General features: G+C 38.4%; 2 protein-coding genes across 2 annotated transcripts in view; both read right to left on the reverse strand.

Moving 5' to 3' along the window:
- The window catches only part of LOC142074706 (SWI/SNF-related matrix-associated actin-dependent regulator of chromatin subfamily A member 2-like), a 58,725-nt gene extending 55,985 nt beyond the window's left edge, over positions 1-2,740 (reverse strand). The window contains exons 1-2 of the mRNA XM_075135510.1: positions 2,648-2,740; positions 606-823 (exon numbers count right to left, since the gene is read on the reverse strand). Of these exons, the coding sequence (XP_074991611.1) occupies positions 606-823; positions 2,648-2,740 (311 nt within the window). The remainder of the gene's footprint in view (positions 1-605; positions 824-2,647) is intronic.
- An 8,453-nt stretch (positions 2,741-11,193) lies between these two features.
- LOC142074949 (SWI/SNF-related matrix-associated actin-dependent regulator of chromatin subfamily A member 2-like) overlaps positions 11,194-12,551 on the reverse strand; it is a 55,784-nt gene continuing 54,426 nt past the window's right edge. Inside the window, exons 11-12 of the mRNA XM_075135962.1 lie at positions 11,937-12,155; positions 11,194-11,238 (exon numbers count right to left, since the gene is read on the reverse strand). Of these exons, the coding sequence (XP_074992063.1) occupies positions 11,194-11,238; positions 11,937-12,155 (264 nt within the window). The remainder of the gene's footprint in view (positions 11,239-11,936; positions 12,156-12,551) is intronic.

Below are 12,551 nucleotides of genomic sequence, written 5' to 3' on the forward strand. Positions count from 1 at the left end.
AAAATAAAAATCCCACAACTTCAGTTTGGATTAGAAGTTAGTTATATTTCTTCCTGAGGTTCAGTTGTCTAACATGTGAAACATATATATATGTGTTGAAAATTGGGTTTTAAGGACAAAAAAGCTTCAGTCTCATTTATGAACAACCTACTAGTGCTCAGTATTTCTACAGTTTTTCCTTTGAAAAGTCAAGTGTTCATCAGGCGAACCCTAAGTATTTTGGGAGTATTCTTAAGTTTCATGGTGAGAACTTGTATTGACAAAACTATATCCACGCATTTAAAATTATTTATATAATTATTAAGACAGAATACTCCATTAAGCTAAAGAAAAACCCTTCCCAAACCTGCAGTACTGAAATATATCTACTAAACAGGACAGTAGCATTTCTAAGCAGACATGATATGCCCATCTTTTAAATTACATTTTGACAAGTTTCGATCAACCAGATCCTTTAAAAAGCCCTCTATGTAGAGGAAGACTTACAAGATCGGGCCCTAAATGGAATTATTTTATTTATAAATAAATAAATAACTACAATTGAAAATTACACAGGATTAAGTTTCCAGAAAGTATTTGTCAAAACCAAAAAAGGCTGAGCTCACCTGTCTTTGTAGTTTATCACAGTATCAATAATGGCATTCATCTGTTTTGTCAATTTAGGTGGGTTGGGTGACAACTTCTCTGCAGGAGGTCTGCCTCTTCTTTTCTTTGCTTTCTCCCCATCCTCTTTCCCAGAATCCTTATCCAAATTTCGTCGTCTCTTCCGTTTTTTAAGCCGGATTTCCTCTTCCATTTCTTCCAAATTGCCGTCTTCAATTGCCTGACAACCATGGATTCCAAAAAACCCAAAAAACCCAAAAGAGAAATATGCAAAGACAATTAACAAGTGTTTAAACCCCCCCCAAATACAATGCAACAAGATATAGATAATTCAACATTAAATGCTCGGTCTATTTATAAAAAAGATTTCAAAAGGAAATTCAGTTACTGACAAACAATAAGACACTAAAATTAAATTAGTTCTGTAAAGAACCCTACCATCTAAATACATATTCATCTGATCCTGAATTTCATATATATGAGGGCTTGCATCAATTTGTTCACTTTAGTAGCAGTCCTAGAGAATGTAGTTCAAAAGAAAGACTCTGATGTGCATGTTTACAGACAGGATAGTCCACACCATGCTCAGCTTCCAATGAAAGAGATTACAGTTTTTTAATATGTTTTTTTACATACAGACACACACACACTTTATGTAGTAGCATAGAATCATAGAATCATAGAATAGTTTGGGTTGGAAGGGACCTTTAAAGGTCATCTAGTCCAACCCCCCTGCAGTGAGCAGGGACATCTTCAACTAGATCCAACCTGACCTTGAATGTTTCCAGGGAACATACTAGACAGCTTCTCTTTCAAAGAATTTAAGTGACCTAACAGTTAAAACCATATCTAAAATGTATAATTTTCATTTAGAATAACAATCAATAAAGAGGCAGAAGCACTGACAATAGTGTTTTACAGTAAAGAGCACTCATCATAGAATGAAAAAAGAAAAAACACACACATAGCCACAAAAAATTAACAGTTTCAATTACCCGCAAATGTGTGCTTTTAACCAGAGCCAGCAGCACCAGGTAGAGAGATAAAATCTCTATGAAAACAAACCAGGCACAAAGGGAACCTGTTCACACACTAACAGATCCAGGTGAAAAAACAAGAAGCTGAACTTTTTTCTTTGGGGGGAAAAAATCCCATAAACAGATAAAAAATATATTGAGCCATAAGAGAACTGAAACTAAAAGGAAAAAAAAAATTAAAAATCTTAAAAGTAGGCTTTCTGATTAATGCTTTCTGGAACATAACTGTTGTTGATATTTGTCCCTCTTGCCTCTCAATATTGCCTTGAATACATGCAAATACTAATCAATCATTTCTCATAGCTGAAAGAGCTATAATCATAAGGCAATTACCTTCATTTCTCTACAGAACCACACATGACTAATATTTATGATCATATGAGAATAACAATCAATATAAAAAGAGTGATTACAGTCCAGACATAATTTATTTCATTTGCATACAGTGTCTCTTGAAAAACATTTTATGAACAAAACCTGGTTCACTATACAAAACAACCTGGCATGTTAAAACCACTAGTGGGATTTCAAAATCTGTTTCCTATTCATTCTCTAATGTGCAAATCCATAGAACAAACATGAACACAGAATCCTGAGGGACAGCCTGAAACAAGGCCTTAATAATCAAAAGACAATTTCCATCATGCTTTCAAGCATTCAGATAGCCACTATGAAGAAGGCTTGAGATCTGATGAGTTAGGAAGAATAAGTAAGGAAAAAACTGCACAAAAATTCATTAATATTCATTTGGTTAAATCAGGACACCCACCATATACCACTGCAGCTAGCAAAAATTAAGAAAAGGAAATTTCTCCACAAATTTTAGAAGCTAAAAATAATGAATACAGCATGCAAGGCTGTCAACAGTTAATGTCATTGCTCTCCTTAAGCATTCAGTTGCACATCGAAATACAGAGAACACCAGCTTTTGATGTCTTATACACCTACACATTCCTGTGATGTAATTCTACTGAACCTTCAAGACTGCAATGAAAAAGGTTATTTACCTTACCACTATCAGCAGGCCAGCTATCGGAAATCACAGTTAATGGGGATAAAATTAACAAAACAGCAAAGCAGCGAGCTGCTAGTCTCTTCATCAGCTGATCAGGGGAAAAAAAAGAGAGCTGGGGAAAGGCTATGTTTTCAGATACAAGTAATTTTATTTTAGTGAAAATTTAATACCGAAAGGATTGTAGATACTCAAATCTGCTGTTTCATTCTACCTACTACAAGGCCCAAGGCCTTCTTCCTTCAGCTTGCTTTAATATTGACAACTTCTTATCATATTTTTCTCTTATTATTCTAGGCACTCAGATTCTAGATTTTTAGCTGGGCAGTTACCAATTCTTGTTAGCATTTTAATTGTAAGAGCAAAATTGGTCAATTTCATGTATGATTTTAAAACTAAAATAGATCATATGCAACAAATACAGTTTTAAAATGCAAACAATACTTTTTATTGTTCTGTACTGAACAGATTAGATTTTGGTTATTAGAACTAATACAACAAAATACTCAGAATGACAAGAAACAAAAAACAAGGTTAGCATTTTGACGCAATGTACTTTAGAAAATGGATATTTACTCATTAACCAAAACAAAAAAAATATTTTCTTGCCAAATGTTCCCCCCCATGCCCTCCAAATCAATGGTGGTGTCACCACTGTTGAGTACTAGCATCTCATTTAGAACTGTGCATACAGTTGTTACTTAGGATATATAATATTTTGAAAAATTGTTGCTGGGGGTAAGATCAAAGTCAAAAGAATGTTTGGGGTTGTTTTTTTTTTAAAACAACATTGGCCAATGTAGTAAAAAAAAAAAAAAGAAAAGAAAGAACAGGCAAATTGTGACATTTGTTCTTCCACTCTGTAAATTAATGAGTAGTATACAACAAATTAATTGCCAGCACACTATAAATCTGCAAATGAATATTAAAAACTATTTGGATAATAATATAGAAATCTATTATTATAATTAGGTCTTAAAATTTTGTGCAGACGTAAATTCAGACAATTTTCCTTAAAAAAGGTTTTAGTGAAAGTACTAAAAATCACGCAAACGTGTGCGTGCACACATTCATATATGTGTGTGTTCATGTTACCAACAACAAGTTATTTATGAAACTAATTCAAATGACAGTGCTTCATTAGAAGAAACTTACTACAATAAGGCTAAAGTGCCACATCCAAGAGAACATCCTTCCAAACCTTTACCAGCAGGATAATGCAACACATCCCAGAAACAAATCTCCAGTTTCTGATGGATGATGTGTTGCACAAGATTATAGGAGATCAGGTTAGTCAAGCAGGACCTGCCTTTCATAAACCCATGCTGACTGGGCCTGATCACCTGGTTGTCCCGTACGTGCCGTGTGATGGCGCTCAAGATGATCTGCTCCATAATCTTCCCTGGCACTGAGGTCAGGCTGACAGGCCTGTAGTTCCCTGGACCCTCCTTCCGGCCCTTCTTGTAGATGGACGTCCCATTTGCTAACCTCCAGTCAACTGGGACCTCCCCGGTTAGCCAGGACTGCTGATTGATAAATTATTGTCAAGCATGGGATTCTAATGAAGAACATTCTACTTTGAAACTCCCAGATCATCCTAGTTTCTATTTTATTTTTTTTATGCACAATCAAAACAGAGTGCACAAGCAGAGAAGTCAGGCATTTAAGGGTTACACGTTCTACTATATTTAGAAAATAAATGTGATTATAGTCAGAACACTATTTCATGGAGTATACTCAAATTAGATGCTCAAAATACACATCAGTAATACTATGACGATATAATACAGATTGCATTATATATAAACTACTAGGAGACCAGGGTGGTAAAATTACTCCTATATTAAAGTTTGCTTTCTCAACCTGCCCCCTCCAATTTATCTCCCCAGCTTTATCCTTCAGGTCCTGAAGAGATGTCGTAATACCAATTCCATTTTTCTTCCTTCTATGCTCTATCTGAAATCCTATCCTCCTTTGCTTTACGTTTTTGCTCACACTGTCTCTAACTCATAATCTAACTTTTTAAGTCCTCAAAAGAGCCCTCTCTTTAAAATCCAGTTATCTTGTTTAGTTTCTCAACACTGGTCTTCCTGATGTCTGTGGCTGTTTACAGCTTCCATATATCTGATTTTTTTTTTTTAATCTCCCTAGAGATGCAATAACTGAATAGTTCTTGCTATGCTACAGCATACAGGACAATATATTACTAATAAAGACTATGAAGAAGAATAATGATACAATATTGCAGGCATGGCCAATCAGATGACACAAAGATATTCTATTGATAATACAGATGAAGAAAATCAGTCATTTAAGTCAGATAATTCAGATACTGAACATCTGAGGATAATACAAGGATTGATAGGGTTATTTTAACTGATTTTTTTTTTTCACTCTTGGATAGCATCACACAACAGATAAGTGTCCTGGTTTTGGCTGGGATAGAGTTATTTTTCTTCCTAGTAGCTGGTATAGTGCTGTGTTTTGGATTTAGGATGAGAAGAATGTTGATAACACACTGATGTTTTCGTTGTTGCTAAGTAGTGCTTGCACAGGTCAAGGACTTTTCAGCTTCCCATGCTCTGCCAGGTGCACAAGAAGCTGGGAGGGAGCATAGCCAGGACAGCTAACCCAACTGGCCAACGGGGTATTCCATACCATATGATGTCATGCTCAGCATATAAAGCTGGGGGAAGAAGAAGGAAGGGGGGACGTTCGGAGTGATGTTGTTTGTCTTCCCAAGTAACCGCTACGCATGATGGAGCCCTGCTTTCCTGGAGATGGCTGAATACCTGCCTGCGGATGGGAAGTAGTGAATCAATTCCTTGTTTTGCTTTGCTTGCGTGCGTGGCTTTTGCCATACCTATTAAACTTTCTTTATCTCAACCCATGAGCTTTCTCACTTTTACCCTTCTGATTCTCTTCCCCATCCCACCAGGGGGGAGTGAGTGAGTGGCTGTGTGGTGCTTAGTTGCTGGCTGGGGTTAAACCATGACAAGCAAGAAAAAAATTAAATAAATTTTATGTCATGATATTTTCCAACACTATTATATTCCAACACTTGGAATTCAAAATATTTTATTATATTCCAACACTGTTATATTCCAATACATGAGGATGTTAAAAATACTTTGTATGTATGTATGTATTGGCTTTCTTCTAATTTAAATAAGAAAAATAAATATGGACTTAATGCCTTAATTTCACTTGAATTTTTTAGATCAGCAAAAGCAAGTAGTCTACAATAGCTTGATTTTGAATGTCCGTGTGAGATAAATCTGACACTGCTCATCTCAGGTTTCAGACTTGTTCCACTTGGCAACATGCAAATCTACTTTGAATTAAATCTGCACATCAACAGAACAGAACTTTGTTCATGTCACCAAGCAAGCAATTAGGTTGAATGAGAAACTGAATCCAGATGCAAAACATTTCAACTGTCTTAAGAGATTTAGCTTCACGGTAAGGGTTTGGAGGATGAGTTAAAGAGCATCAGAACTAGCTTAGCCAGGTAAGAGCTGTCTTGATGCCTCTGCCTGAGTCAAAACTATTAGAATCAAGATCAGGTCAGGATAAGTATCTCAGATATCATGGAACACATCTAACAGCAATCCTGGTCAATTTAGCCTCTGAGCAGCAGCTCAGATACACTAATTTGCGACTATTGCAAACAAATCCATTGATTCTTGAAAAGCCCTAAACAACAGAGTCCTTAACAGCACACTCATGGCCCTTTAAGAAATAATCTGATTGCTGATCTATCATTTTGCCACCCTGTGAGGAGCACTGTTGTGGGAGAAATATGCCAGAGGATACAATAATTCCACAATTTAAATGCTTTCTAGGATCAGAAGGCAGGCTCCTACTTCCCTGTTTATAGAAAATGCAGTTGCCATACCAATAGTTAGGGCACAGCACCCTGCAGCATCAGCTAGTGATCAAAGCCTGTTCTTCTAAGTTCCCAGGGAGTCTGAAGAGTGATATTCAATTACAGTTTGCCTAGGGCAGCTGCAGGCCTCCAAAGCAGTTTCACAACATATTGCATGTGTTCATCCTCTTGGCTTTAATAATATTTTTTATTTTTGGTCCACTGCTTCCAAACTCAGAACTCAGGTCTTCTGATATGCACGTGCACAAATGCCTTGAGGTCTTTTTTTTCCTTTGGGGATCTGCAATGATGCATATGCTCATGAACGTGAGCATAGGCACCAAGTACTACCCAGCACCCAGAACTCCAGGAAGGGAAAACTGGCATTAGATGTTTTTGTTTCCTTGGGTTTTTTTTCCCCTTCAGAGGCAACAAGAAGGAATTAAGCCTATAAGACCCTTACTGGACTATTCAGCATTGAGGTATCTGTGTTATGGCCAGGTATATTGGGAGCCTTGTGGAAGACATTGTATTCAAGGAATTAGTGATCTTGAGCAGGCCATGTCTGCTCTATTGGGTCTTGTACTTAATACTTGAAAAGCCAATAGGTTAGCATGAGTAGCCACTGTAAGGGAATCTGCTGGAGTGCCCTGTGCCAGCCTGTGCTGTGGATGTTACGACAGAGATAACATTCCAACCTGTCAGGATAAGATCTATGGTTTTGTTTTTTACACAAGATAAAAGGCACTATGGTACAGGAGGGAGGAGGGACTTCTCCACGGACAGGGATCTGCGCAGCGTGCTGTGGGAAAATCCATCTGGGGGTCCATCCGATGCTGCATGAAAGTGAAGTTCCCAGCATCTGAAGGGTCGTAAGATTTACTCGCTATCTATATTCCTCTTTTTATTCTATCTTATTAAAACAGCTATTTTATTATGCTATTTGTTGTCAGGCCTTTCTTACCGAGATCCAGAAAGAACTCTGTGCCATCTCTCTCTTCCCGCCCTTGCCCCCCCCACCCCCGCCCCACCTGGTGCAGAACACCAGGGTCCAGCTCAGAAGGAGCAGGTAGCTGATCTGCAGTCAGAATTCTGGCTGCTGACCCAGGCAAAACTCCTCAGAAATTAAAGTAAAATTCAACTGAATCTCTCAAAGACAAATGCAGCTAAGGAGACAGCTGCGAGTTGGATAATCATATTATCAAACCAATGTATTCATCAGAAACATAAAGTTTCCTTCTGAAAAGCCTCATGCAAGTATAGCTTAAAGGTATCAGCAGCTGGAGAAAGAAAAAAACCCTAGAGATATAGCCCTGCTGCTAGTGACCAACAGGTCTGTTTCTTCTACAGTGCTCCAAAAGAGGAGTGGACAGTGGCATAATAAAACATGTGGGGTAGTAAGGGGAAAACTTTTATGAAATAAAGTACCATCCTTAATTTAGAATGTATTGAATCTTGTGGGTACTGTTTAAAAAGCCTTAGCTGTTTAAGTAGTTTATTGTGTCCATTTTAACAAAAAATGATTTGATTTAAAATTTCCATACAATGTGTATGATATTGTTACATTGCAAGTTGGAGTGGCAAAACCTCAGGGTAAAGCTGCTTATTAACTCCTTCTGATAATTTACACATTTAAAGATTCCCTCGAAAATGTTGTACATGATTGTCATCTCTTTTTCTATGATCCCCGAGGTATGTAATTTAAAAAAAAAAAACAAGAGAAAAATTTAAATTACTCAAAGAAAAGACAAGTGAGGGGTAAAAATGCAGAAAAACAGAACTCCTTACTTTCCCTGCAAACTAAATCTCATGAAAACACTCAGGAAAGTTTCACTTTATTCAAGTTTTCATTTCCACCTAATGGAGAGGACCTTTTACTGTGAAGCTGCATGACTAGTGCTGCACTATAAATCTAATCCTCAGAATACAAGCATTTAAAAATATTAGTAGCTCTTACATCAGCATTTGCTGTAACACTCTGAAGTATACAGACTTGCCACCTGAAAATGCAATTGAAAATATGTACACAATACAGTTAGAAGTGACTGCTATGTAGTATGGAAATATCTGATCTAGCTTTAAACTAGCTAATTTGAGTACAGAGTTAACAGTTTAACAGTGGAGGAGGAAGGAACTTGCAGTTTTCTTCAACAAGGTAGCAAGCCATGTTGAAAAGGAGTAGCAGTACATACTGTATCTTGACTTTAGCAAGGCCTTTGACCTTGTTTCACACAACATTATCACAAACAAACCAGGAAAACATGGACTACATAAAATTACTATCAGGTGTGTATCAAATAGTCAGAAAATTCTATTCAGAGCACTTTTTAAAACTCGGAGTAGTCCTGTCAAAATGGAAGGCTGTGGAAATAGGGGTCCAGTGCTATTCAATATCTTTTTTTAATTACCTGGATTATGGAACGAAAAGTATGCCTATTAAATCTGCAAAGAACACCAAGTTGACAGGGACCACAAGTATACCTGATAACAGGATTAAAATTCAAAATTATTTTGATAAATTGGTGTAACAACTGGAGAAAACATCGATAATTTACAACAAGGATATACGCAAAGTATTTCTATTAGGCAAGGAAAAATCAACTGTTTTATTGGGTTTACGTGGCAAGGTTTTGGTAGCAGGGAGGTCTGCAGGGGTGGCCTCTGTGAGAAGATACCAGCGGCTGCCCTCATGTTGGACGGAGCCAGTTCCAGCCAGCCCCAAGATGGACCCGCTGCTGGCCAAAGCTTAACCAATCAGTGACACTGGTGGTGCCTCTCTGATAACATATTTACAAAAGGGTAAAAAACGCTGCACAGCAGCTGTGAGAGAGACGAGTGAGAAAAAAGGCGAGAGAAACAACTATGCAGACATCAAGGTCAGAGAAGAAGGAGGGGGAGGAAGTGCTCCAGGCGTTGGAGCAGAGATTCCCTTGAAGCCTGTGGTGAAGACCATGGTGAAGCAGGTAGTCCCCCTGCAGCCCATGGAGGACCACATCAGAGCAGATAACCTCACTACAGCCCATGGAGGGCCCCACGCCTCAGCAGGTGGATATGCCCTGAAGGAAGCTGCAGTCCATGGAGAGGAGCCCACGCAGGAGCAGGTTTTCTGGCAGGAGCTGTGGCCCATGGATAGCACCCATGCTGGAGCAGTCTGTTCCTGAAGGACTGCAGCCCGTGGGAAGGACCCACATTGAAGCAGTTCGTGAAGGACTGTCTCCTGTGGGAGGGACCCCACACTGAAGCAGGGGAAAAGCGTGAGGAGGAAGGAGTGGCAGAGAAAAAGCATTATGAACTGACCACAACCCCCATTCCCCATCCCCCTGTGCTGCTCAGAGTGGGGGGAGGAGGTAGAAGAGTCAGGAATGAAGGAGTAAAGTTGAGCCTGGGAAGAAGGGAGGGGTGGGGGGAAAGGTGTTTTTACTTTTGTCTTTGTTTCTCGCCATGCTGCTCTATTATTAATTGGCAACAAATTAAATTAATTTTCCCCAAGTCGAGTCTGTTTTGCCTGTGACGATAATTGGTAAGTGACCTCCCTGTCCTTATCTCGACCCACAAGCTTTTCTATCTTATTTTCTCCCCCTGTCCTGTTGAGGAGGGGGAGCGAGAGAGTGGCTAGGTGGGCATTTGGCAGGCAGCCAAGGTCAACACACCACAACTGTACAAAAAAGGATATGGAAAAATTGGATAGGGAGTAGTTTCACAGAAAGTGATTGAGGGTTTATACTGGATCACAAGTTGAACACAAGTCAGTATCTGTACTGCTGAGAAAATAGAAAAACACTATACCATTATGCATAAACACCCTAGCAGTTATGTGAAAGAACTCTTCCCCTTTATTCAGGCAAGGTTGTACCTGGAGTATTGGTGTCTAGCTTTGAATAAAACTTGAACAAAGTTGTTAATCACTTGGAGAGAGTTTAAGGAAGTTGAATGAAAATGATCAGAGGTCTAGAAAACAGGGCCTATGGGAAAAGATCAGATGAGCAGGGGTTGTTAACAGAAAGAAAAAAAGACTAAGCAGGGGTATGATAACAGTCTTTTAAGACATAAAAATATGTTGGGAAAAAAAAAGAAGTGAAAAACCTGTTCTTCATGATCACAGTGAACAGAACAAGAAGTAATGCGCTTAAAAACCAGCAAAGAAATTCAGATAAAGTATTAGGGAAAACTAAATCACAGTGATAGCTTCCCTTAGGGAGTTCTAAATTTTCCATCAGTGGAGGCCTTTAGGCAAACATCTGTAAGGAATGACATAGGAATAGATGATCTTGCCTTGAGGTAGAAAGATGACTTCTTGAGGGCTATTATTTTTTGACAGAAAACGGCTTAACATTGGGTACAAAACCAACCTGAGAAGTAAAGTATGAAAGTCCAAGCTGAGCTTTTGCCATATCCAGAGTATTTCAGTACTGAAGCTAACTAGTTTAAAATAAGCTTGAGCAGATCTACCCAATATACACTTTATTTTGGTGTTTTTTTCCCTAGCTTATAAAAGGTCCTAGCTGCACTGTGTATTAGTGTCAACCACATAAGCATGTGATTGTTCTACCATGGTAGAATACTGCCTATCAAATCACAGAGACTAGTTCTGTACATGAAAAATCTTACTAATATGCTTTAGAAATCATAATTGAGTTAAAAATTATGAAATTTCCTGGTTTTGACAAGACTTTCTAGAGATCAAACCTCATTTCTTTACCACCCCGGATATTAACATTCTGAAAAGCCATATACATTCGTGTTCATTATCTAATGCTTTTTGTAAGCATTTTTAAGCATTTTCATTATCTCCACTTTTTTTTAAGCAGAGGAATGACAAGAACTCCTCAAGGGCAACAAAATCATAGATTCAGTGAGAGTAAGTTTAGATTCTTTACTTTCAGGCATGGAAATCCTGCAACATGGTCTTCATTGAGTTTTTTGATCTCACTGGGATCAAGAAACACAGAGGCACTTGGAAATGAAAAAGCTTAAGAGAGAGAAGACTTGCTTAAAAGTTTCCAAACCTTTAAAATGGATCAGTTTGGGTTTTTTCTTATACACCTGCAGCACAGAAAGCTGTAATACACACTGATCATAGGTTTCCCATACTTTAAATTGAAAAGTCTCTTAATGATGACAATCTGCTTAGTGTGTCGAAAAACATAAGTGAAATATGTCAATATCTACGGCCACAGAGTAGTTGCAATAGAAAACAACTGTAATCACGATTCTGCATCTAGCAATGAGTTAAGTTTCAGCAACATAGCTTGAAACCTAAGTTATGTCTTGAGCACAGTTGTAAAAACTGAATAATAAGAATACATGGACCTTAGATATTACACGGTGTTTTCACTTGTGCAACTTTGTAATCTTCAATGAGAACATCCCTCCCCCCCCAAATAGCAACTGTCAAAAAGAAAAAAGCAGTACCTACCCGTAGCCACTGTTTCTCTGTAAGAGCATCGCTATAGTCCACATCCCTGCGCTGACGGGACCCTCTTCCAAATATTTTCTCTTCCTCTTCCTCACATGTGAGCCTTTCAACTTCAGCATCATCCTTAATAATCCAAGATGGCAATTCATCCTCCTCCATCAAGCGGGGCTTGCGCTTGGGGTTTCTGGCATCTTCCCTACGACGATCCATGTCCATGCGCTGCAATGGCAGTTGGGAAAAGATACAACAATTTGAAGGGTCTTGATTAAATAAACCATGGGAATACCTGGTTATTTACTTATGCTTGAAACTTTAAACCAACTCCTCTGGTGGCATTTCCCTCCTCCACCCCAATACTTATAAAATGCCACTATAAAAAGGAATATCCCTACATGAAAGTTGATCTTCAATCAAATTCATTATTACAAAGTGAATTTCACTGAAGTGAAGAATATTATAGTCTGGATGTGTGGACAACCAGATGTGTAAAAAAAACTGGCTGGATAATCAGGCACAGAGAGTACTTGTTAATGGGTCGTACTCTACCTGGAGACCAATCATGAGTGTAATACCACAGGGGTATATCCTGGGACCTGTCCTACTTAGCATCTTTAT

Source organism: Calonectris borealis, chromosome W (assembly GCF_964195595.1).
Source record: "Calonectris borealis chromosome W, bCalBor7.hap1.2, whole genome shotgun sequence".
Taxonomy (NCBI): Eukaryota; Metazoa; Chordata; class Aves; order Procellariiformes; family Procellariidae; genus Calonectris; species Calonectris borealis.